The following is a 24115-nucleotide window of genomic DNA, read 5'->3' on the forward strand; positions in this document are numbered from 1 at the left end:
AACCAATTTCCTTCTGGGGAAAGAGCCTTTGGTAGTTCGAGGATAAAACCCCCATTTAATTTTGGGTCCAGTGGCGGAAAAGTGGCTTTATTCAAATTTATTTTCTGTCTTATATTTCTGAGTCTCCGAAGGTCAACAGCATTGCTTAATAACATTTTCTAAACTCACATTTCAATCCAGGATGTGATCTCTTCCCCGGGCATAGTTCAAAGCTACTCTTGCCTGGAAAATATAAAAATAAGCACCTCAGCAAATACTCCTCATTAATTATTGTTTTCCCAAGTAAATCATTGGCAGTGGGGGTAATTTTTTATTTTAAACTAGAGGAATACATGGCCTTCCCTGGGGCAGGTTTTGTGCCGGTATTTCTTCCACCTACTGTAGTACTGAGCATGGACTCCCAGCAGGTGCGTTGCTCTGGGCTGCGGTTATCCATGGCGCCTGCAGTTGTGAGAGGCCTCCTTCCACTATGGGTATGTCTGCTGCTGACTTCTGGTGCTGGCGAGGCAGGCAAGCTGCTGGTGGTTCCCATGGATGGGAGCCACTGGTTTACCATGCGCTTGGTCGTAGAGAAGCTCATCCAGAGAGGGCACGAGGTGGTTGTAGTCATCCCAGAGGTGAGTTGGCAACTGGGACAGTCGCTGAACTGTACAGTGAAGACCTACACACCGTCTCACACTCTGGAGGACTTCAACCGTGAGTTCATGTTTTTTGCCAAAACTCAATGGAAAATTCGGGAGAATAATTTAATTCACTTAATAACGGGTTCTTCCAGAGGTATTTTTGAAATCATTTTTTCACATTGTAGGAGCTTATTTAATGACAAAAAATTAGTGGAATACATAAAGCAGAATTCATTTGATGCCGTGTTCCTGGACCCTTTTGATATGTGTGGCTTAATTGTCGCCAAGTACTTTTCACTGCCCTCCGTGGTCTTTGGAAGGGGTGTATTTTGTCATTACCTTGAGGAAGCTACGCAGTGCCCCTATCCTCTCTCTTACGTGCCCAGAAGTTTGTTGGCATTCTCAGATGTCATGAGCTTCAAGGAGAGAGTTTGGAACCATCTCATCCACTTGGAAGAACGCCTAATATGCTCCTATTTTTTCAAAAGCGCCTTAGAAATTGCTTCTGAAGTTCTCGAAACGCATGTCACACCCTATGATCTCTTCAGCCACACATCAATTTGGTTGTTACGAACTGACTTTGTTCTGGAACATCCCAAGCCTGTGATGCCCAACATGATCTACGTTGGTGGCATCAACTGCCAGCAGGGGAAACCTTTGTCGAAGGTGCGTTGTCTTCCTGTCCCTGGGTTTTGATACTTAAAAACACTCACAAGACTTCTTATTGTACTGATTAGTCATTTACCTTTGTTGCAGTCAGAGTTTCTTCCTGGTATAATGAGTTATTTGGCCAATTCCTTTAAGGGTGTGTTAGCAAATTTTATCCTGCTGCTCTAGCTTATAGTGATGTATATACGACATATAAAATTGCATATAATTTCCAGGCTTCATTTTGATACTGGCTTTGCAAAGCAACTGCAAACCACAGTGAGATCTGAAAGCCCCCTTTTTTATTCCTATGCTGACCTTCATAAAAATGCTTTCAGTACCCCTATAATATCTTTTCCAATTTTTTAGGATTTGTATATATGTACACATGTATCTAATGGAAACTCTCTCACCTACTGTATTAAAATAAAGTCTAGCATCAAGCTGGACGTATTGTTTGTTACCTTGCAGTTCTCACTCGCCAATAGAACAGAAATGACTTTTTTTTTTTAAATATTGCTTTCTGATCTTCAGACCATCTTCTGATGTTTTCCCGGGCACATTAGCAGGGAGTTGGATCGGGAGTGGGGCAGCAGGGACTGGAACTGGTACCTATGTGGGTTGCAGGTGCAGCAGATGGCAGCTTCACCTTGTTGGGCCACAACCCCAGCCCCAGAGACATCTTTACAGTCCAATGCATACAGCTTTACACACACTTTTAACAATTACATAAACATCTTTACTTTGGGTGAGTCACTTTTCTCTTCAACCAACTGCTATTGATATTCAGGTTTTTCCACTTTTTACCTTTGTGAACAAGGCTGTACTAAGCATTCTTTAATATTTTCTCTACATTCTAATGTTCCTAGATTCTCACCCTTTTTTTTAAAGATTTGTTTATTTATTTGAGTGGTAGAGTTACAGACAGTGAGAGGGAGAAACAGAGAGAAATGTCTTCCGTCCGTTGGTTCACTCCCCAATGGCCGCAACGGGGGGAGCTGCGCTGATCCGAAGCCAGGAGCCAGGTGCTTCCTCCCGGTCTCCCATATGGATACAGGGGCCCAAGGACTTGGGCCATCTTCTACTGCTTCCCCAGGCCACAGCAGAGAGCTGGATTGAAAGAGGAGCAGCTGGGACTAGAACCGGCACCCATATGGGATGCTGGCGCCGCAGGTGGATGATTAACCTACTGCGCCATGGCACCGGCCCCTCACTCTTCACTCAGCAGGCAAGCATCCTAGATACAGCGTTGCTTGGCCAAATGGCATGCTCAGGTGACATTTCAGTAAATGTTCAAGCTGCTTCCCTCACTCTGAACAGCCTCGCACTTTGGTTAGCAATATATGGAAATTCTAGTTTGTCCATGTCTGTGGCAGCTCCAGTGGTTGGTTGTCAAACTTTTAAATTTTTGTTAATTTTCTGGGCAAAAGAATTCCATGTAGCTGTGTCAGTTTTCCTATTATTGACCATTTTTATCTTCTGTGTTGTGAATAATATAGTCACATTTTAAAATTATTTTTGTAGGGTCATTTGTTTCAGGAAATGCTCTACTCCTGTTGAGTATTAGGACTATTTCCTGGGCTCTTCTTCATCATTTTTCCTACAGGATTTTCATGTTTGGGTTAGATTGGTTAATTTCTCCTCAGTTTTTTTCTGGATTTCAACTTGTTTAGCTCTTTCTAAACCTGAGACGTAGGAATCTTTTTGCCACATCATGTTTTAATGTTTTTAATTCCTCTGATATTAGCAGTATTTTTTACAATGAGAACTTTAAACTGTACACTGGAAGGATCTAATTTTATTTTTTCTCTACCAATAGTGCATTGTCCCACATCATTTAGCAAAGAATGCAGTCTTTATCCAGTGTATTGAAAGGCATCTTTATCACATTTTGAGCGTCTGTGCTCTTATGCATCTGCTTCTGGACTTGCAGTCTGGCTTCTCTGATTTGTTTTTCTACTCAGGCACCAGCTGCGTAGTTTCCTTACAGCAGCCTTGGAGTCAGTTTTACTGTCTAGGAGACAGAGACCCGTAGTCGCTATTCTTTCTTCTAAACTTCCATAAAGGATTCAACCCACACATTCAGTTCATCCTTTTAGACTGTACAATTCCGTGTTCTTCAGCGGATTCACAGACACAGGAACATTCACCACTAGCTCATTCCAGGAACTTTGCCTCAACCCAAAAGATACCCCAGGCTCATTGGCAGTTACTTCTCAATTCCCCCCATTCTCCCAGCCTTGGGAATTCATTTTCTTCTCTCTCTCTTTTTTTTAAAGATTTATTTATTTATTTATTTATTTGAAAGGCAGAGTGAGAAGGAGAGGGATCGACAGACCTTGCAGGAGTAGGGGTCAGGGAGGAAGAGAGAGATTTCCATCTACTGGTTTATTCCACAAATGGCTACAATGCCTGGGGCTGGGGCCCAAACTCAGGAGCCTGGAACTCTATCCAGCTCTTCCATGTGGGTCTCAGGGGCCCAAGCACTTGGGCCGTCCTCCACTGCCTTCCCAGGAGCATTACAAGGAGCTGAACCAGAGGTAGAGATGCTGAACCGCACTCCAGTATGGGATGCTGCCATCCCAAGTGGCCTTTGTCTGTGTGGATTGCCTGTCTTGGGCCTTTCTTGGAGACAGAGTCTTGCAGTACGTGGTCCTTTGTGACTAACATCTTCACTTAGCTTCAGGGTTCATCCTTATTGTAGTATGAGTCAGCACTCTGTCCCTTTGTATGGTTGCATTGCATTCCATGTATGGATTTGCCACAGTTTGTTTATCCTTTGTCTGTTGGTGGGTGTTTTGACTGTTTCCCAGTGAATAATGTTGCTGTGAACATTCATGTACAACAGGCCCGGTCGTACTGACTTCAGAGCCCATGTGCCTGGCCTCTGCACATGATTGCCTGCCCCTGAAGACAGCAGAGCTCTTGGGAAATGTTTTGCCTCGACCTTGTGGGAATGTTCCATGCAGTGAACTTTGCCCACCGTGGGTTTGATTTACATCATGGACTGTTCCCTTGGTAGATTTGAGTTGTTTCTGGTGGTGTTACAGAATAACCTGCAGTTGGCTGCCAGTCATCATTTAATGTGAAAGGTCCTCATTTCACAAGAATCTATCGAGAGACGCTGTGTGCTTTGCTGAGTGCTGGGGACATAGCCGTGATGAAAATAGACATGGCTCGGACTGTGAAATACACTTTGGAAGTCAAAGTGGAGGTGCGAAAAGAGCTGATCGTGGAGGCCCTTCACGAGGAGGAGGAGTAGCCTGTGCCACTCCCCCTGCTCCTGGGACCACCACTCATATTGCTGCAAGCCCGCTGCAGAGTTGTAGACACAGCCCTTGCAGTAGAACCATTGCCCACTGCACATGTCTCTGGGGAAGCCGCACTTCCCTGCATTTTGACCACTATACCAAACACCTGCCCCTAAACTTGGATTTTCATTCCATTTTCCATGAACTTCTTCTTTAAAAGATTTATTTATTTATTGGGGCCAGCGCTGTGGCTCACTTGGTTAATCCTCTGTCTGTAGCTCCGGCATCCCATATGGGTGCCGGGTTCTAGTTCTGGCTGCTCCTCTTCCAGTCCAGCTCTCTACTGTGCCCCGGGAGGGCAGTGGAGGATGGCCCAAGTGCTTGGGCCCCTGCACCTGCATGGGAGACCAGGAGGAGGCACCTGGCTCCTGGCTTTGGATTGGTGCAGCACCAGCCGTGGCAGCCATTTGGGGAGTAAACCAATGGAAAGAAGACCTTTCTCTCTCTCTCTCTCTCTCTCTCTCTCTCTCTCTCTCTCTCTCACTGTCTAACTCTGCCTGGCAAATAAAAAAAAAAAAGATTCATTTATTTATTTGAAAGGCAGAGTTACACAGAGACAGGAAGAGAGAGAGAGATCCTTCATCCTTTGGTTCACTCCCCAAATGGCTGCAGTGGCCAAGGCTGGGCAAGGCTGAAGTCAGGAGCCAGGAGCTTCACCTGGGTCTCCCGCTTGAGTGCAGGGGCCCAAGGACTTGGGCCATCTTCCACTGCTTTCCCAGGCCATAGCAGAGAGCTGGATCAGCAGCCAGGACTTGAACTGGTGCCCATATGGGATGCTGGCACTGCAGATGGCAACTTAACCCACTGTTCCACCATGCTGGCCCCACCATGAACCTTTTCAAGTAAACTTGTACTTACCATTCTTGGGGGAGGGGTCTTGCCCAGCTCTTAACTGTCTGCAGGGTGGATCATGCTCCATTGTCTTATTGCTGTGTGGTGGATGCCTCCTGCCACCCTCCTCACTCTGATCATTGTAAGTAGGAAGCCCTGTTTGGGCCTCTCTCCCTGGGAGGGGGCTCCCAGCTTGGATGGAGCCAGAGCTTTGCGTGACTTGAACAATGAGCTTGCATGCTGGCTGTGTTCCTGGGGCCAGCCTGGAGCTTGCCATGGCGCTTGCAATCCGGTGCTTCAGGCTGCTTCTCCTTTCCCAGGCCCTACGGTGCCTCCAGTGCCAACGGTGTGGGTCAGGACAGGCCTGTGCGTGACTAGCTCTGGGCAAGCCCACACTGGCTGTACTAGGAACTGTGTCTCACGGAGGTGGTCTGGCTTCCACATCCACAATCCTCTGGGCCCTCTTCCATAATATGAAGGGTGGGCCCTTCCCCAGATCTGACCCTCCCCCTGGCTCTGAGTTGCAAAACCTGATGCTCAGAGTCAGCCCCTCCCCTGGCTGATGTGGAAGCAGACACCAGGCTTTCTGAGTCCTTCTCCGGGGCTCTCACCGTGCTGGCCTCACTTCCACGTCTGAAGACCGAATTTCCTAAAGGCAAGTCACGGGTTGCATGTTTGATATGTGATATAGAATGGGAAATAGCCGTCTGGGTCTTGGTCTGCGTTTCCTGGCCAGAGCTCCTAACGCCCTTGTGATTTCCTAGGGGAAGCGAGGGTGAACTGAGTGCCTTCTGTTCTCTAAAACAAGCCCCATTCAACCACGCCTGCGTTTAGGACTCAAGTGACTTTCAGAAAGTCCCTGGGGACTGGGGCTGGTGGCCAGGGCAATCACCTTGTGACTGCATGGTAGAGGAGGGCCTGGTCTAAAAGGCTGATCACCAATGGCCAGTGATTCCTTAATGAAGTCCCGGTTAACACCCCACAGGGCAGGGCACAGAGAGCTCTCGGGCTGCAGCAGGCTGCAGGGGGCACTCGCTGGGAGGGAGCATGGAGCCCTGTGCCTCTTGTCACACATCTTTCCCTTTGTGCTTCTTCGTGGGTTTATTTATTGCACCCTCTGTAATAAACTAGGAACTGACTCAATAAACCATTATCCATGGTTTTGTTAGTCATCCTAGCAAGTGACTGAGCCAAGATGGAGGGTGTGGAGGCCTCTGATTTGGAGCCAAGCCAGACAGAATTTGTGGGTGGCCTGGGCAAGTGTTCCTGTGTTTGGGGTCAGAGGGCAGTCATGAAGGACTGAACCTTTACCTTGTGGGGTCGGCACTAACTGGTCGGTGGCCAGATGGGATGGAATTGCAGACATCCAGTGGGTGTTGGATAGTGGTGAGTGTGGGAGAAACCCCCACACATCTGGTCACAGATGGGCATGTGTTGAGTGCAGGCATAAAAGCAAAAACAGTCGGTCTTTTCCTTAAACACATGTAGATGGAGTCAGTGACCAGCTTTTCAGAAAGGATCATGTGGTTCTTCAATCGTTCTAATGTCTTACTATGTGAAAGACAAAATGAGAAATGAGAATAAAATGGATAGGCACCCCCAAAAGCTAGTTTGTCCATCCAGCAAACATTTGCGGAGAGCTTACTGCATACCAGGCCTCGTTCTAGGCACTGGGGATATAGCAGAGAACAAAGCAGACGTTACCCTTTCCCCAAGGTGCTCCCATTCCTTCCAGGAGACACATAGTAAATATATGGTAGGGGAGAGGTTGAGCAATAAGGAGGAGGGACTTCAGAGCAAAGGGATGGGCCAGGTTCTTTGATAATTGGAGCATCAGAAGGTCTGAGATGACACTGACCAAACCTGGAATGAAGGGGGGGATCAAGCCATGTGGATACCTTGGGTAGAGTTGACATCTTGGTTTTCGTCACCATCCACAGCAGGACCGAACATAATAGTCTGCCTGTTTCTACAAATAAAGTTTTATTAGAACACAGCCACGTCCATTTTTTTCAGTAATGTCCATGGTTGCTCTCTGGCTACAATGACAGAGTTGGATCGTGATCAAAGAGATGGAGTGGTTGGCAAAACCTTAAATATTTACTCTCTGGACCTTTACAGGAAAAGTTTGCCAATTTTATTTTTCATTCTAAAACCCCAGGAGTTATAAAAAAAAAAATCCTTTCCATTGGCAGGAAACTTCAGTTTTTCACCAATAGAAGGGTAGCCGTGCCTGCATCCTAGAGTTGGACTGTCTGGGATGTGACTGTAATATGTCCACCATGGTACTATACCTCCAAGAGTGATGTGGGCTGGATGGTGGCCCCAAAGGATGTGTCCAAGCTCTGATACCCAGTTCTACAGAAGGTGACCATATTGGAAACAGCCATTGCAGCTGTAATCCATTAAGGCAAGCTTTTTAGGGAGGGTCTTAATCTAACAAGCCCGCTGTCCTTAAAGAAAGGGGAAATTTGGCATGGAACTAGGCATACAGGGAGAATATCATGAGAAGAGTAAGGTGGAAACGGGTGCTGCAGATTGAAGGTGCCCTGAAGATTGCCAGCAAACCCCCAGAAGACAGGCGTGGAACCTCCCATACGGTCAGCCTCGGCCAGCGAAGTCCTGAGCATAGGAGTGGCCTGTCAGCCTGCCGCCCGCCCTTTTTCTTTTCCCTGCCTCCTCTTCCTCCCCCTTTTTCTTGTCTCTTGTTCACAGGGCAGGGGTGAATCTTTTGTTCACTGAGATTTTTCAAAAGTACTTTTTGTCCCTTAATTAGTGCCAAATTGAACTACATTGCATAATCAGAGCCAGAGAGAGAGCCTCTACGGAGTCTGTCCTTGTCTCCTCTGGAGAATTCACTCGGCCAATTCCTGCAACAGTCCTGGAGGGGGCACTGATGCAAATCTCACTGAACATGAAGCGACTGGCAGAGAGCAATGAGGTCACCCAGCCAGGCAGGGGCAGGCTGACTCTAGAATTTATGCTCTTTTTTCTTTTCTTTTTTTTTTTTTTTCTTTTTTTTTTTTTTTTTTGACAGGCAGAGTGGATAGTGAGAGAGAGACAGAGAGAAAGGTCTTCCTTTTTGCCGTTGGTTCACCCTCCAATGGCCGCCACGGCCGGCGCGCTGCGGCCGGCGCACTGCGCTGATCCGAAGCCAGGAGCCAGGTGCTTCTCCTGGTCTCCCATGCGAGTGCAGGGCCCAAGGATTTGGGCCATCTTCCACTGCACTCCGGGCCACAGCAGAGAGCTGGCCTGGAAGAGGGACAACCGGGGTAGAATCGGCGCCCCAACCGGGACTAGAACTCGGTGTGCCGGCGCCACAAGGTAGAGGATTAGCCTGTTAAGCCACGGCGCCGGCCACAGAATTTATGCTTTTTTTTTTTTTTTTTTGACAGGCAGAGTGGACAGTAGAGGGAGACAGAGAGAAAGGTCTTCCTTTTTGCCGTTGGCTCACCCTCCAATGGCCCCCGCGGTAGGCGCGCTGCGGCCGGCGCACCGCACTGTTCCGATGGCAGGAGCCAGGTGCTTCTCCTGGTCTCCCATGGGGTGCAGGGCCCAAGGACTTGGGCCATCCTCCACTGCACTGCCAGGCCACAGCAGAGAGCTGGCCTGGAAGAGGGGCAACTGGGACAGGATCGGTGCCCCGACCGGGACTAGAACCCGGTGTGCCGGTGCCGCAAGGCGGAGGATTAGCCTACTGAGCCGCGGCGCCGGACTATGCTCTTTTTTTTAAAATTTATTTATTTTTTATTTTTTTTGACAGGCAGAGTGGACAGTGAGAGAGAGAGACAGAGAAAGGTCTTCCTTTTGCCGTTGGTTCACCCTCCAATGGCTGCTGCAGCCAGTGCATCACGCTGATCTGAAGCCAGGAGCCAGGTGCTTCTCCTGGTCTCCCATGTGGGTGCAGGGCCCAAGCACTTGGGCCATCCTCCACTGCCTTCCCGGGCCACAGCAGAGAGCTGGCCTGGAAGAGGGGCAACCGGGATAGAATCCTGCGCCCCAACCGGGACTAGAACCCGGTGTGCTGGAACCGCAAGGCGGAGGATTAGCCTGTTAAGCCACGGCATCAGCCAGAATTTATGCTCTTAACCACACTGGTGTGGCAACTGTGTCTTAGAGCTCCCATCCTTTGGACTAGAAATTGCTGCTCATAATGCAAAAATTCCAGTAACTGTAGCTTAGCCAAGGGCATTGCAAGTGGAATTCATATCAGACTTGCCCAATGCCCATGTGGCTTCCTGTAATCACAGACTTGAACCCATGCATCACCATGGTAACCAGAAACTGGACTGGCAGTGCCATTGTGCTGCTTTGAATCTTGCTTTTATCACCTGTTAATGCCTCCCTTTTGTTTTGAGAAAACATGACAAAAAAAAGTGGAAAACATTAATATTCATTCGTTCATGAATATCATTGATGATGAGGTGTGCAGGAGTTCAAGATAGAGAGCTGACAGAGGGGACAGGGTAGCATCAGGGGTCTTTCCAACTTGTCCTCAAACTGGTGCTATGAAGCTTTAATAGGGAGAGGCATATAGGTTGGAGACAAAGGGAAAATCAATATAGAATTGCAGGTGAAAACACACATGGGGCCCTAATTGGTTCAAGTGAGCTTGCTTAAAAAATGGTTAATGATTAATTTAGGTTCATTCAAATAAAAGGGCAGGATTCCAAGCCAGGTAGAAGGACACAGAGTCTATGAAAGCACTGTTTGGTTTAGGGGACGAAGTCTCCCAGGTCAGTGGTGCAGGGCAGGGTGTGAAGTATTTATTATTGGTGTCACTCTAACTCTCTCCAGGATGGCCTGCCTGCTCCCTGCAGCTCAGAGAGTGTCTGCGGGGGTTCTCTTCGTGGCACTCTGCGGCACGGTGGTGGGTGACAGGCTGCTGGTGGTGCCTCAGGATGGAAGCCACTGGCTTAGCATGCAGGACATAGTTGAGGCTCTTGGGGCAAGGGGGCATGAAATCGTGGTGCTGGTGCCGGAAGTCAACTTGCTCTTGAGAGAATCCAGGTTCTACACGAGGAGAATCTATCCAGTGCCGTTTGACCAGGAGGAGCAGAGGAATCGGTATCGCACCTTTGGAGAGAAGCACTTTACTGACAGGTCCTGGCTGAGCGGGCCTCAGACGGAATACAAGAATAACATGGTTGTGATTGACATGTACTTCATCAACTGCCAGAGCCTCCTAAGACACCGTGACACCTTGGATTTCCTCAAGGCGGGCAAGTTCGATGCTCTTTTCACAGACCCGGGGTTACCCTGTGGTGTGATCCTGGCTGAGTACCTGGGCCTGCCCTCCGTGTACCTGTTCAGGGGCTTCCCCTGTTCCCTGGAGCATGGGTTTGGCGGAAGCCCCAACCCGGTGTCCTACATCCCCCGGTGCTACACTAAGTTCTCCGACCAGATGAGCTTCCCCCAGCGCGTGGTCAACTTCCTCGTTAACTTGCTGGAGGTCCCTCTATTTTACTGTCTGTATTCGAAGTATGAGGACCTGGCCTTGGAGCTCCTCAAGAGGAAAGTGGACCTGCCCACCTTATTTCAGAAGGACCCCGTGTGGCTGCTAAGATACGACTTTGTGTTTGAGTACCCCAGGCCGGTGATGCCCAACATGGTGCTCATTGGCGGGATCAACTGCAAGAAGCCGGATGTCCTGTCACAGGTGGGTGGGTGTGCTTCTTGCAGGCAGACACTGCTCTTCTGGGCTCTGTCTTCTCTCACTCATTTGCTTCCCGTCTCCTGGGAGCAGAAATGGTGGTGGGGAGGGGATGCCAGGCCTGGAACAGCAGGGGTGTGGGAGACCTGAGGCCAAGGTGACATGCAGGTGTTGCAGTGAACTCAGGGCTCATGCCTGGTGACAGCCATAGATACGCAGATACACTTAGTTTTGTTCTGGGGCCAGTCCCAGGATCATTGCAGCAATGGCATTGCAGTCCAACAGAGGTGAAGGCTTGACCAAGGCAACGTGTCCTTTTTGAAACCCACTCTCCCAACTCTGTCCATGCTTTGTCCCTGGGTCCGAAGGCAGGCGGGAGCCAACCCACAGGCCAAATCTCTTCTTTTCTTTTTTTGAGTTGTTTTACGCAATTATTTTTTTTTGTTTGTTTTAATTTATTTATGATTATTTGTGATCATGGAGAAAAAAGAAGATAGGGAGACAGTTAGAGGGAGAGAGGGAGGAAGAGAGGGAGAGCGAGAGAGAAAGAAACAGAGAGAGAGAGAGTGAGAGAGAGAGAGTGAGGTCTCACATCCGTTGATTCACTCCCCAAATGCAAAAGGCAGCCAGGGCTGGGCCAGGCTAAAGCAGGAACAGAGCCAGAGCCAGGTCTCCAAATCCATGTGCTCTTCTTTGGGAAGCAGGTATCCCAATTGGCATCTTAACCACTATACCTCCACAGGCCTGTTTTTATATGGCCCACAAGTAAGAATGGTTTTCATACCTGTTTTTCTTTTAACATTCATTTTTTATATTTGAAAGGCAAGATTACAGAGAGAGGGGGAGAGAGAGAGAGAGAGAGAGAGAGAGAGAGAGAGATCTTCCATCTAGACTACTGACTCCCTCCCCAGATTCAGGCCAGAGCCAGGAGCCTGAAACTCCATCTCAAGCACTTAGGCCACCTTCTGCTGCATTCCCAGATGCATTAGCAGAGAGCTGGATCAGAAGTGGAGCAGCCAGGACTTGAAATGGCACCGATATGGGATACGGGCATTGCAGGTGGAGCGATGACCCAGTGTGCCACAACACTGCCCCAAGTTTTCATAGCTTCAGAGGGAGGTTAAAAACCAGCACCAGCACCAGCACACAGAACTTGCGACTGAGCTGTGTGTGGCCTGCAAAGCTGACTGCTCACTGCTGGGCCAGTGCAGACAGGTGTGGGAGCCTCAGACCTCTGGGACTGTTCCTAGATGGCCCCCCTGAGAAGTGGGGCACAGTGCCCAGAGTCACTTTGGAAAATCAGAACCTCTGAGTTGCTTTTGTAAAGTATTTGTACCTTTGGAAGTTGTCAGACCACTCCGTCTTCACGCCAGAATTTTCTTTTCAATGCATTTTTCATGAGAAGAAGTCTCAGACAGTCCCAGAGACCTTTCCCCCGTGTCTTCCACACTGAACACTGGACACAGGTCCCGTGAGACAGAGGGGCAGGAGGCTGAGCACAATGGGATGGGGTCCAGGGAGCCCACGTTGTGAAACAGAAACTCCGAGTGTCAAGATTCAACCAGAGGTTTATGAGTACAAGAGATTTGTATGTTATTGTCTGTTCCAAGGGATTTCTTCTATCACAAAGAAATATCAGGTGTGAGAAGGAAAACACTGTCGTCTTTGGTACCTTGGTCCACGCACTGTGTTTCTGTGAAAGTGCTGTCTGCAGTGACATTGAAACCAGAGCAGTGCAGGGGGTGGGCTCTGGGCTGCCTCACCTGTGTGTCATTGTCATCCACGTGGCCTCCTTGTTGCAATGGGCAGTCTGCAGCCTGCATGTTTCATTCTTAGCAACTGAGTTGTGGTTTTAAGAATCAAGTTTCCTTTGTCAAATAATCAAGCCATCTCAAGGCTCTGAAACATGTGCCAAGAAGGAAACAAATCCAAAAATGCCATGTCATCCTTAACAGGCACTTTTCAAAAATGCGTGACCCAGGTCAAAGTCTCCACACCTGGAGAAGAATAAAAGTGTTAGGGTAGAGAACAACAGGGTATGAGATTGAATTTGATTTAGGGACAAGGGGTCAATTCTGATTTTATCTATCTTTTGGGCAGTGAGCTAGAATGACTGAGACTCGTGTCTTCATTCCATCAATCCTGACTCTGAGTGTAGACAAGGATAGAGGCACTGGTTTCTTTCTGGTTGCTTCCTGCTGTTCTGGGTGTAGATGTGGGGCAAAACCTATACTCAGGATCAGATTGCTTGAAGAAGGAGACAAGTCTGTTGTTCCTGTAGATGGCTTGAGATAGAGCCATCATTTGTTCCTGCAAGAACCTTTGGACTATGTTAATTATACATGGTAGAAATAGTAGCGCTATGAGTATGAGGATAAAAGGAGATATTAGAGACATTGCCCATGGTGGGAAAGATGGCCAAAACGAGGCAGAGTGACCTTGAGAACACATCTCACTAGCACAGTTTTTATGCGTTTGATCCCATGTCTTACCATACCCAATTTATTGGTGTAAAAATTCGATCCCATCTCTTACCATACCCAATTTATTTGGTAAAAGCCAAAAAGAGGCAAAGTCCACCTCTCTTGGCTTTGAGGAGGTCTAGCTTCCAGTGGTTCTGGATTTCTACTCCTGCTCATGAATCCACTTGAACCTGGAGACAAGACAGCTTCTGTGCTAGGTCATTTATGTTTTCTTTGAGATTGGCTGATAAATCTTCAGTTTTATTTGGCTTGTCTACTGAAATGGCCAGTCTGGACATTCCAGTTGCATTTCCTGTTTCTCCAGTGAGATTATCAAGGAGGTTAAGTCTGAAATCTCGTGATGTGGTATGTTAGAGGGTCAGAAAATAGAGATGGGTCTAGGGTGTAGGACGAAGGAGGAAGTAGGATGGCAAGTGTACAAGTCCCTGTGCAGTGGTGGGGAGGCAGATGCACGCCTGGTTACAACCTTTACGGGTTCATGTGGCAAGGGATATGATGAGTAAATGCCATGGCAGCCACTTCCACTGGGTGTGAGGAGTGGTGGTGGCCAGTAGGGGGTGGGCCTGGAAGGGGGACATGAGGTCACAGGTGTCGTGGGGCAAATGAACCCACATTGTGGGAAGAAGGGAAGGAAGTGTGCGTGATGCGTAAAGGGGCTTGACTGCTTAGTGAGGCTGTAGCAGAGATGCCTTGGACAGGTCTAACAGGTGGATCCTCTATACAATATCAGCGTTTCGTCCTCCAGCCATGCCAGCATTTCTTCCAGGAAGCTCCAACAGAGATCTATGTCCTGGGGTTCTGCCAGGAAGGTTCTGGTCCTTGTAATATAAACAAGTCCATGGGCCTTTCCCAGAGCAGGGTGGGGATGAGGAGGGCTTGCCAGCCGTCAGAAGAGGAATGTGTGCAGATCCAACATGAGAGACATTGGGATTATCTTTAAAAAATAGGCTAGAAGAACTACTGGTGAGAGGTATGTAAGGCTTTTGGGAGGAAATGTGGGGCCTTGGAACCACAAACGGGGACCAGGTTAGAAGCAGGAGATAGCAGAGAAGCATCCTACCAGAAGAGGAACAGAGTGCTAAGAGCCGTTTGTTAAGACAGGCCAGCCTGTGGGGACGATGGCTGTCAAGCCTATGGCAAAGGTTAGGGCTAGGACCGCGGCTACAAACAGTAGCAGAGGGTGACAGTGCATTCCTGTATGAAGTATGAATGGAAGGGAAAAAGGAGTTCTGTGCAGGTGTGAAGTGCCAGGGATCTGCCTGGAGCCAGCACTCTGACACAAGGTCGGGAAGGTAGACTGGGGAGATGAAGCCCAGTATCTTTTCTGCAAAATTATTGGGAGTTGTCTGTGGGATTCAGGAATTGTCAAGGACATTAGAAGGTCATTGTATTGGTATTGCAGGGAGCAGTGTCAGCCTGAGAGTGGTGGGTCCCGCGGGAGTAGACTCATATAAGGGAGATGTTACTCATTTTAATGAAGTACAACGTTCCTCAGGGAGTGTCCTTTGAGTTTGGCGGCAGTGGGGGAAGTCAATATCACCTGGTAGGTCTGTTCCATTTTGGCTTTAAGGCGGCCTCATTTTCTTTTAGATAAACATGGTCACCAGGTTGAAAGGTCGGAGTATAGCCGAGAGGCAGAGTGGGGACTGGGTAGGTGTGTGTCTGCGCAGGTCCCTAAGTGAGAGTGCATTTTGGTAAGAAGCGGGAAAGTGAGAGGAGGAGGCATAGTTCAGAATTCTGTAGGGGAGGGAAGTCAGGTCAAAGAAGAGGCCTCCACAGAGTCGGGGTGGCTCCTGGCCCAGTGTCCGGTATTGCCACATTAAAACAGGCTCCATGAGGGCCAGAGCCTTGAGCTGAGGTGGACTTCGAGTTGGAGCAAGCCTTAGCCCAGTGCCCAGGATGGCTGCATTGATAACAGGGCCTCCAAGGGGTGGGACTTGGCTTGCCATTGGGGTCTTGGTGAGTTTTGTAACAGGTATCTGGAGCTGACTGGGCCATAAAGTGGGAATTTAAGAATAGCTGTCCCTCTGGGTAATTGGGATTGGGGTTAGTGTACTTTGTCATTGTCTCTATAAGGCAGGATATAAATACAACAACAGGGTTTTCATCCAGTTCTTGGGTGACCTCCCAGATCTTCTTATAATTGATCTGTTAATGCCTGTTTTAATGCGTGGCTGCCAGCAGGCATGAGATCATGTGGTCGGGCCTGCAGCTCTGGGTTCTCAAGTTGGTACGAGCATTCCGGGTTAGGGTTGCCTCTGGGGACAGCTCGAGTGGCCCCTGGGTGTCTGTCTGGGGCCTGACAGGGCATCTCTGCATGCGGTTGGGCAGCTTGCCACATACGTTCAGCGTCATCTGGAGGGAGGGCAGAGGACAAAGCGAAATAGAGATCATTCCAAGTTAAGCTGTAGGACTGAGTCAGGCGGCAAAATCCCTTACGATGTGTGGAGAGATTCTCTGGGAAGAGCCTAGAGGTTCCTCAATCTAAGGTAGAGCGAGGGCACCGAGACCGTAACCGCTTCAGCCACTGCCTCAAGGGGAGGTGGGGTTTGGATTATACAGTTTGGGAGCTTGTGTGAGGGGAAGATAGTGTAGTGGGAGGCGGCAGGGTGGGCTTATGAGGAATTAGGTGGGTAGGTCAGAGAGGAGTTGCTGGAGAGAGGGTCGGTAGGGTGGAGGGTCATTGCAGGGTCAGGCTCACAGAGAGGATGAGAGGAGGGCCAGAACAATTGGGCAGAAGGCTTATAGGGAGTTTTTACTTTCTTGGGGACGACTGGGTGAAGAGACTTTTGGGGGGAAGAGGGTGGAGGGGTGGCAGCAGCCCCTGCTGCCGACTTTTGGGGTGGAAGAGGAGGAGGGACTCGGAGGGGATGGAGTGAGCGATGGGTTGTGTTCCTGAGACGTTGGCTTCTCAGGTGGAGAGGGAGAAGTAAGAGATGGGGAGGTAGAAGACTTGAGGGAGGGTCCAGGCCTCCTTCTTCCATGCGAACTTGGAGTAAGTAACTTCCCCTGGTAGTGCAGTAACCAACGAGTGCCAGAAGCTCAGCGGTCACTTCTTGGTCCTCACCCCGGTTTCCGCAGAGAGAAGGAAAGAGTTTGGAAGGAGAGAGAATGGAAGAAAATGAGGAGGGAGTCACGGCTCTTACCAAGGCTGGATCCTCCACTCCCCGCCACACAAGGGACACCACATACAAGGAAAAAGAGAGGAGACAGGGTAGACTGGGGACAAACTCACAGCCAGACCGGATTTATTCAAAGAAAATAAACTTGCAGAAGTTGATCAACTCTGACATGCACACAGAACATGTGGCAGGGAGCCCAGACCCAGCAGGCTGGGCCTCTTCAGATTTTATGTGCTAGGGGTGAGGGTGCGGGGCAGTAGGCGGAAGTGAGATCCTCCATACAGGTTTTTCATATTTGGCACCCCTCTACCAGACCTGGGGAAGAATGCAGGGGCTGGGATGGAGAGCAGTAGGGTGTGAGACTGAATTGAGATTCAGGGACAAGGGAGAAATGCTGATTTTATCTGTCTTTTGGGCACTGAGCTGCAATAGCTGAGATTTGTGTCTTAGTTCCATCAAGTGGGAGGGAGGCCCAGGACAGTGTGTGAGCACTGCACTGGATGGGGTGGGGGCTACTCCAGTGGCCAAGCAGGTGTGGTGCACCTGGCACGGCAGCAGGAGCAGGGGCCCTGTGTGATGTGGCCTGCACCCCTGAGTTGACTGGGGTCTGTGCAGCAGACTGCAGTGGTCTGGGGCAGCACTGCACCTCCAGAACCAACAGGAGCAGGGCAGGTGTGAAGCCCAGCTGCACCTGGGGTGTCTGGGGTGTCTGGGGTGTCTGGGGTGTCTGGGTCAGGTCTCTCGAGCTGCCCAGTGGGCTGGCTCTCCACTTTGTGTGCACTGCTCTCCAGCACACTCCCACAAGTATTGCAGCCAAATAGTAGTTTTTTTTGTTTCTGATCCTTCTTTATCAGGGGGTAGCTGAGCTGCCTATAATCAGCCATCTCCCCCAGAGAAGAAAGAGTTAATAGATTTACCAGATTAGGGCCCAGCAGGCAGAGAAGTGAATTGGCAGCCAGGGTATTGGCAATAGGTCAGTTGCAATCTGTTAAAGAGAGGTTAGAAGAGAAGTGGCAGGTGTTGAAATAAAATGAGTGTTGACTACCTTGTTTTGGGAGTAGTCAGGAAAAGAAAGGCATGAAGTAGCATGCTCCCGGGGACAGCACAGGGGCAGGTGCGTTTGTCCAGGACCCGGCCGTCAGATCCATCTCTCCTGGGTGGAGGCAGAGGGTAGGGCCATCATAAAAGAGAGGGTAGGTTTATCGCACAATGATTTGCTTAGGGAGCACACTGTGTCTACCATTGTTGTGCTGCTTGATAAGTAGCCTGGTGACGACAACATGAAGGTTGGAAAAGCTCAGGTAGGAGCACAGGCTGGTGTGGCCAGTGCAATGAGCTGCCCTCCCGGGGCTGGCGGGGCTGCAGCTCTTGCTGTGTGCGGTGCCCTGGGCTGAGGGCAGCAGGGTGCTGGTGGTGCCTTGGAGGGCAGCCACGGGCTCAGCGTGCAGAAGGTCCTGCAGGAGCTCCAGGCCCGAGGCCACCTGCCCATGGTCCTGGTGATACAGCAGAATCAGTATGTCAGAGGAGAGGCCCCTTTCACTCTGAGAACCTGTGCCGCTCCTCTCACGCAGGATGAATTTAATCATATGTTCTGGCAGCACCATCAGAGGGTCTTTGAAACACAAAGTTTTCTGAAGCGGTTTTGGAAAATGCAGCAAGCCGGAAAAATGCATCCATGATCTATTCCCAGTCATGTTCAGAGCTATTGCATAACAAAGCCCTGGTGAGGCGCCTGGATGACAGCTCCTTTTATGTGGTTTTCACAGGCCCCATGGTCCCCTGTGGGGCACTGCTGGCTAAGCACCTGTTCATTCCTGCTGTGTTTTTTCTGCTGACCCCATGACCAGCCTCTCCTCACCTGGCATCGTTTCCAAAGTTGGATCTATACCTTTACCAAGAACTTTGGAGATATCCTACATGGACCCTGAGTACAAGCTCGGTTTTGTTTCATAATTTCTGTGGTGAACCTTTTTTTTAATATTTATTTATTTCTGGGCCAAGCCTCTGCCTTTGGCACCGGCATCCCATATGGGCACTGGTTCGTGTCCAGATGCCTCACTTCTGACCCAGCTCTCTGCTATGGCCTAGAAAAGCAGAAGAAGTCGACCCAAGTGCTTGGTCCCTTGCACCCACATGGGAGACCTGGAAGAAGCTCCTGGCTCCTGGCTTCAGATGGGCTCAGTCCCAGCCATTGCAGCCATCTGGGGAATGAACCGGCAGATGGAAGAGCTCGCTCTCTCTCGCGCGATTTGTCTCTCTCTCTGCCTCTGCATTTCTGTAACGCTGCCTTTAAAACAAATAAATAATTAAACCTTTAAAAAAGATTTATGGTTTCTTGAAAGAGTTGGAGAGAGAGAGAGAGACAGACAGACATCCAACTTGCGTCCACTGATTCACTCCCCAGACAGCCTCAAAGGTCAGCACTGGGCCAGGCTGAAGCCAGGAGCTTCATCTGGGTCTCCCACATGGGTTCAGGGACCCAAGAACTTGCTCATCTTCTTCTGCTTTTCCCAGGCCACTTCCAGAGAGCTGGATCGGAAGTGGATCAGCTGGGACACAAACCAGTGTCCATATGGGATGCTGGCATCGCAGGTGTTATCTGCTACGCCACAATGTCAGCCCCTGTGAATCCTCTTTTTTGAGAGAAGATTCTTTCCGTTTATGTCATATTCATTTAATTTATACTAACTTCAGTGACTTTATAGTTCTATACGCATCTTTCTTCCCTTCTTGTTACTAATGTGTGCACTATTCCAAAGGACTCTAAACTTTGCTTTTATTTTTAAAAAAATTAAAAATAATTTCTTAGTATGTATCTCATAAATACACCATCAGGAACACAGTTCTTCTTCCCACCACACCCGCCCGCCCTCCCAGTTCCTCCCCCTTCCTCCTCCCTCTCCTGTTTAGTGCAAGAAAGAGAAAGAAACAGAAAGAAAGAAAGGAAAACAAAAAAAGGGAAGAATGGACTATAAGAGCTGAGAGAACTGTTTCTCAGTGGTCTAGACCAGGGCTGTTCTATGTTTTTGCTTCTCAAAGGTGATTTCACTCCCCCTCCCTCTTTTCCCTTCCTTCTCCTTCTTTCCTTTTAGAAACTTAATTCTCTTTCAAGAGGAACCCAAGGAAGGTACAGCTCTTGTGAGCTCTTAGACATAACTAACTTATGAGACATAGTATTATCCTCCAATTAATACCCTAAATAGAAGTGATTCTTAAGAACAATTTTACTATTAGGTCTCACAATACAACTCTTTGAGGACAGAGGTCCTGCATGGGAAGTTGGTGCACAGTGACCCTTGTTGTTTATTTAACAAATAACACTCTTGGCAATGACATCAGTGATCACCCAAGGCTCTTGACATGAGCTGCCTCGGCTATGGAAGCCTTTTGGATCCATTGGCTCAACAAGGCCGTAAGCAAAGTGCACCTTCTCTCCTCCCTTCAGAGAAAGGCACATCCCTCTTTGGGGGCCACTTCTTTCCGCTGGGGTCTCACCCACAGGGGTCTTGTATGTAGGACACTTTTTTTCCCAGAGTATCTTGGCTTTCCATGCCTGAAATTCTCCCCTTGGACTTTGCAGCCAGACTAGAATGCCCTTAAGGCTAATTCTGAGGTCAGAGTGCTACTTAAAGCGATTGTCATTCTGTGAGTCTGCTCTATGGACTTCTCCCCATGTTGGACATTAACTCCTTTGTAATTCTGTCTGTTATTGTTTCCAAACACTTAGTCCTATTTATATGATCATTGTAACACTTGATCCTATCTATATGGTCACTTTACTGCTTATTTCTGACCATTTGATCTTTGTAACACTTACGCTGCTATTTTTGTCAGCCAGCTTAAGGGATTTTTGGGTCCTATGGCTAGTTGTTAAGCTGTACTCATGGAAGTCATTCCATAGGAATGTGTGTAGGACTATACTGCTTTGCAGTTGCAAACTTCATGCATTTCACAATTACAACTTTAGGATCTTGGTGATTCTTCCCACTGTGTTCACCCTTCCACCTACACTCCCACCCCCTTCCTCTTCCCTTTCTTATTCTCACTCTTCTTCTTTACTAAGATCAATTTATATTTCATTACATACATAGATTATTAACTTTATGTTAAGTATAATGTTCAATGAATCATATGAAAGAGAAGATAAGGAAAATATTAGAAAGGAAAAGATAAACAAAATATAGAATTAGAAGCTTTTTCTCAACAGTTGAGAGAAGGCTGTTCCAGATCATTGCTTCTCAAAGTGTCCACTTCATTTTACATGTTGTCCTTAAAGTACTCTGTTAGTTATCACAGGTCAGAGAGAACATATGGAATTAGTCCCTTTGGGACTGGCCTGTTTCACTAGTATGATGTTTTCAAGTCTTATCCATTTTGTTGCAAATGACAGGAGTTCATTTTTTTTTTTTTTTTTTTTTTTTTACTTCTGTGCAGTGTTCTATGGTGTAGATATCCCACAATTTCTTTCTCCAGTCTTCCGGTGATGGGCATTTGGGTTGATTCCATGTCTTTGCTAATGTGAATTGAACTGTGATAAACATGGAGGTACAGAGAGCTCTTTCATATGTTGATTTCATTTCCCTTGGGTAGAGTCCCAGGAGTGGGATGGCTGGGTCATATGGTAGGTCTATATTCAGATTTCTGAGGTATCTCCATACTGTCTCCCACAGTTTTCATTCCCACCAACAGTGGATTAGGGGACCTTTTTGTCCACATCCTCACCAGCAATTGCTGTTTGTTGATTTCCCTATGAAAGCCATTCTAAGGGAAGAGGGGGAGGGTGATGTGAAACCTCATTGTGGTTTTGGTTTTCATTTCTTTGCAGCCTGGGATCCTGAGCATATTTTCAAGTGTCTGCTGGCCATTTGGATTTCCTCTTTTGAAAACTGTCTTCTTAAGTCCTTTGCCCATTTCTTAAGCAGATTGTTTTGTTGTTGTTGAGTTTCTTGATCTCTTTATGTAGCCTGGATATTAATCCTTTATCAGTTTCATAGTTTGCAAATATTTTCTCCCGTTTAGTCAGTTGTCTCTTCACCTTGCTGATTGTTTCTTTTGCAGTGTAGAAGCTTCTCAATTGGATGTAATCCCATTGGTTGATTTTGGCCTTGATTGCCTGTGCCTCTTGGGTCTTTTCCAGGAACTCTTTGTCTGCGCCGATGTCTTGCAGAGTTTCCCCAATATTCTATAATAATTTGGCGGTGTTGGGTTGTCGATTTAGGTCTTGAGTTCATTTTGAGTGGATCTGGGTGAAAGGTGTCAGGTAAAGGTCTTGTTTCATGCCTCTGCATGTGGCAATCCAGTTTTCCCAGCACCATTTGTTGAAGAGACTGTCCTTGCTCCAGGGGTTGATTTTAGCTCCTTTGTCAAAGAGAAGTTGGTGACAGATGCTTGGATTGATTTGGGGTGTTTCTATTCTGTTCCATTGGTCTCCTCGAACTTTTTTCATGTCTTTGTGGTGACAGCATTCAAAATCTTTTTCTTCTAGCTGTTTTGAAATATATCACACGTGATCGTTGCCTATGGTCACGCAACTGTGCAGATGAACACCAGCACTTTTCTGCTAACTGGAACTTGTTCCCGCTGACCAGTCTTTCCCTAACTCTCCCTCTCCTCTACTGCTGTTGGTGCTTAGGAACTGCTGTGCTGCTCTCAAATTCAGTGAGGTCAATTTTTGATATTCTACCTATGACTGAGGTCAAGGGGTGTTTGTGTTTCTGTACCTGGCTTGTTTTGCTTAAAACTAACAACCTCCAGTTCCATCTACATTTTCACCAATGACAAGGTCTAGTCCTTTTTTTATGGCTAAATCCCAGGGGTCTTCAAAAAATTTGTGGAAATTGCCAGTTATGAAAAACCATGTGTGCATTCCAGCAATCTTTGTAACAAAATGAACTTGTGTCTTCATTGCATTTTCTTTTTTTTTTTTAAATTTTATTTATTTTTTGACAGGCAACGTGGATAGTGAGAGAGAGAGAGACAGAGAGAAAGGTCTTCCTTTTTGCCGTTGGTTCACCCTCCAATGGCTGCTAAGGCCAGCACATCGCGCTGATCCGAAGCCAGGAGCCAGGTGCTTCTCCTGGTCTCCCATGGGGTGCAGGGCCCAAGCACTTGGGCCATCCTCCACTGCACTCCTGGGCCACAGCAGAGAGCTGGTCTGAAAGAGGAGCAACTGGGATAGAATCTGGCGCCCCAACCGGGACTAGAACCTAGTGTGCCGGCGCCGCAAGGCAGAGGATTAGCCTATAAAGCCACGGCGCTGGCTTCATTGCATTTTCTACAACCCTTGGGAAGTACCCTTGATGGATCAAAGACATGATCCGCAGCCATTCTATCTAGTTTCTTGCCCTAAATGGGATAAAATCAGAATTTACATCTTATCCATGCATCCTTTGAATTTATCTCTTATCCCTGCATCCCAATTCAGTCTCACAAGCTGTATGGTCCCCAGCCTGCCCCCTGTATTGTTCTCCAGGTTTGGAAGGCAGAGCCAAGCTTGAAGAATCTGTGTAGAGCAACTCAGATCCATTGGTCACTCCCCCTCCCCTACAGACCTCTAGCCCACCCTAAGATACCAAAATCCAGCCCTCTGGGGTCTGCGCCCTCTACCATGTGTTCAGTCTGTGTGCACACTGGCAGTTGGTCACTGATCTCTGCCATTTATTTTTCTTGAATAAATTCATTTTGGCTGTGAGTTCATCTCCTGTCTCCTCTCAGTTCTGCACCCCCTTTCCTTATAACCCTCATAGTATTCATGTGTGTGTCTTTTTTAAAAGATTTACTTATTTATTTGAAAGTCAGATTTACACAGAGAGAGAATATGTGGAGGGAGTGAACGAGAGGGAGATAGAGAGAGAGAGAGGGAGAGGAAGAGGTTCACACCCCAACAGGCCAAAATGGCCAGAGCTGCAGAGATCCGAAGCCAGGAGCCAGGGGATTCTTCCGGGTCTCCCATGCGAGTGCAAGGGCCCAAGTGCTTGGGCCACCTTCTATTGCTTTCCCAGGCCATAGCAGAGAGCTGGATCAGAAGTAGAACTGACGGGTTTCGGGTGCCAGTTCGAGAGATTGTTATATCATATGCTAGTTCCAGCTTTAATATTTTTTGAGAATATTCCATTCTGTTTCCCATAATGGCTATAATAATATGTACTCTTGTAAATAGTGTTTAAGTGTTCTCTCTTTCCACGTCCTCACTGGCACATGCTATCTTTTGCAGAATTTGATAATAGTCATTCAAACTAGAGTGAAGCAATATTCATTGTGGTTTAAATTTGTTTCCCCAGTGATTAGTGATGTTGATTTTGTATGTGTGTGTGTGTGCATGTGTGGTTGTGTATGTGTCTTGGATGTTTGTCTTTTCTTTTGAGAAATCTCCATTCATGTCACTTGGCCAACTTAAAAGCATGTTATTGGTTTCTTGGTAGTAGGTTGCTTGAGTTCCTCATAC

The 24115-nt window shown here is 47.9% G+C and overlaps 2 protein-coding genes across 2 annotated transcripts in view; both read left to right on the forward strand.

The window, feature by feature from the left end:
- LOC133761011 (UDP-glucuronosyltransferase 1-6) overlaps window positions 1-24115 on the forward strand; it is a 215355-nt gene that overhangs the window by 61341 nt on the left and 129899 nt on the right. The window lies entirely within an intron of this gene.
- On the forward strand, window positions 10110-13318 carry LOC133757451 (UDP-glucuronosyltransferase 1-6-like). The gene is made up of 2 exons (XM_062187837.1): window positions 10110-11072; window positions 13280-13318. Exons 1-2 carry the CDS (start codon window positions 10212-10214, stop codon window positions 13316-13318), a joined length of 900 nt encoding a protein of 299 aa, XP_062043821.1. The 5' UTR covers window positions 10110-10211.

This window comes from Lepus europaeus, chromosome 1, assembly GCF_033115175.1.
Source record: "Lepus europaeus isolate LE1 chromosome 1, mLepTim1.pri, whole genome shotgun sequence".
Taxonomy (NCBI): domain Eukaryota; kingdom Metazoa; phylum Chordata; class Mammalia; order Lagomorpha; family Leporidae; genus Lepus; species Lepus europaeus.

Bases quoted from the DNA above. Each gene is read 5' to 3' on its own strand.
- LOC133757451 (XM_062187837.1), top strand. From the start codon at position 10,212: ATGGCCTGCCTGCTCCCTGCAGCTCAGAGAGTGTCTGCGGGGGTTCTC. The intron at 11,073-13,279 runs GTGGGTGGGTGT...TTCTGGGTGTAG, and splicing joins AGCCGGATGTCCTGTCACAG to ATGTGGGGCAAAACCTATAC.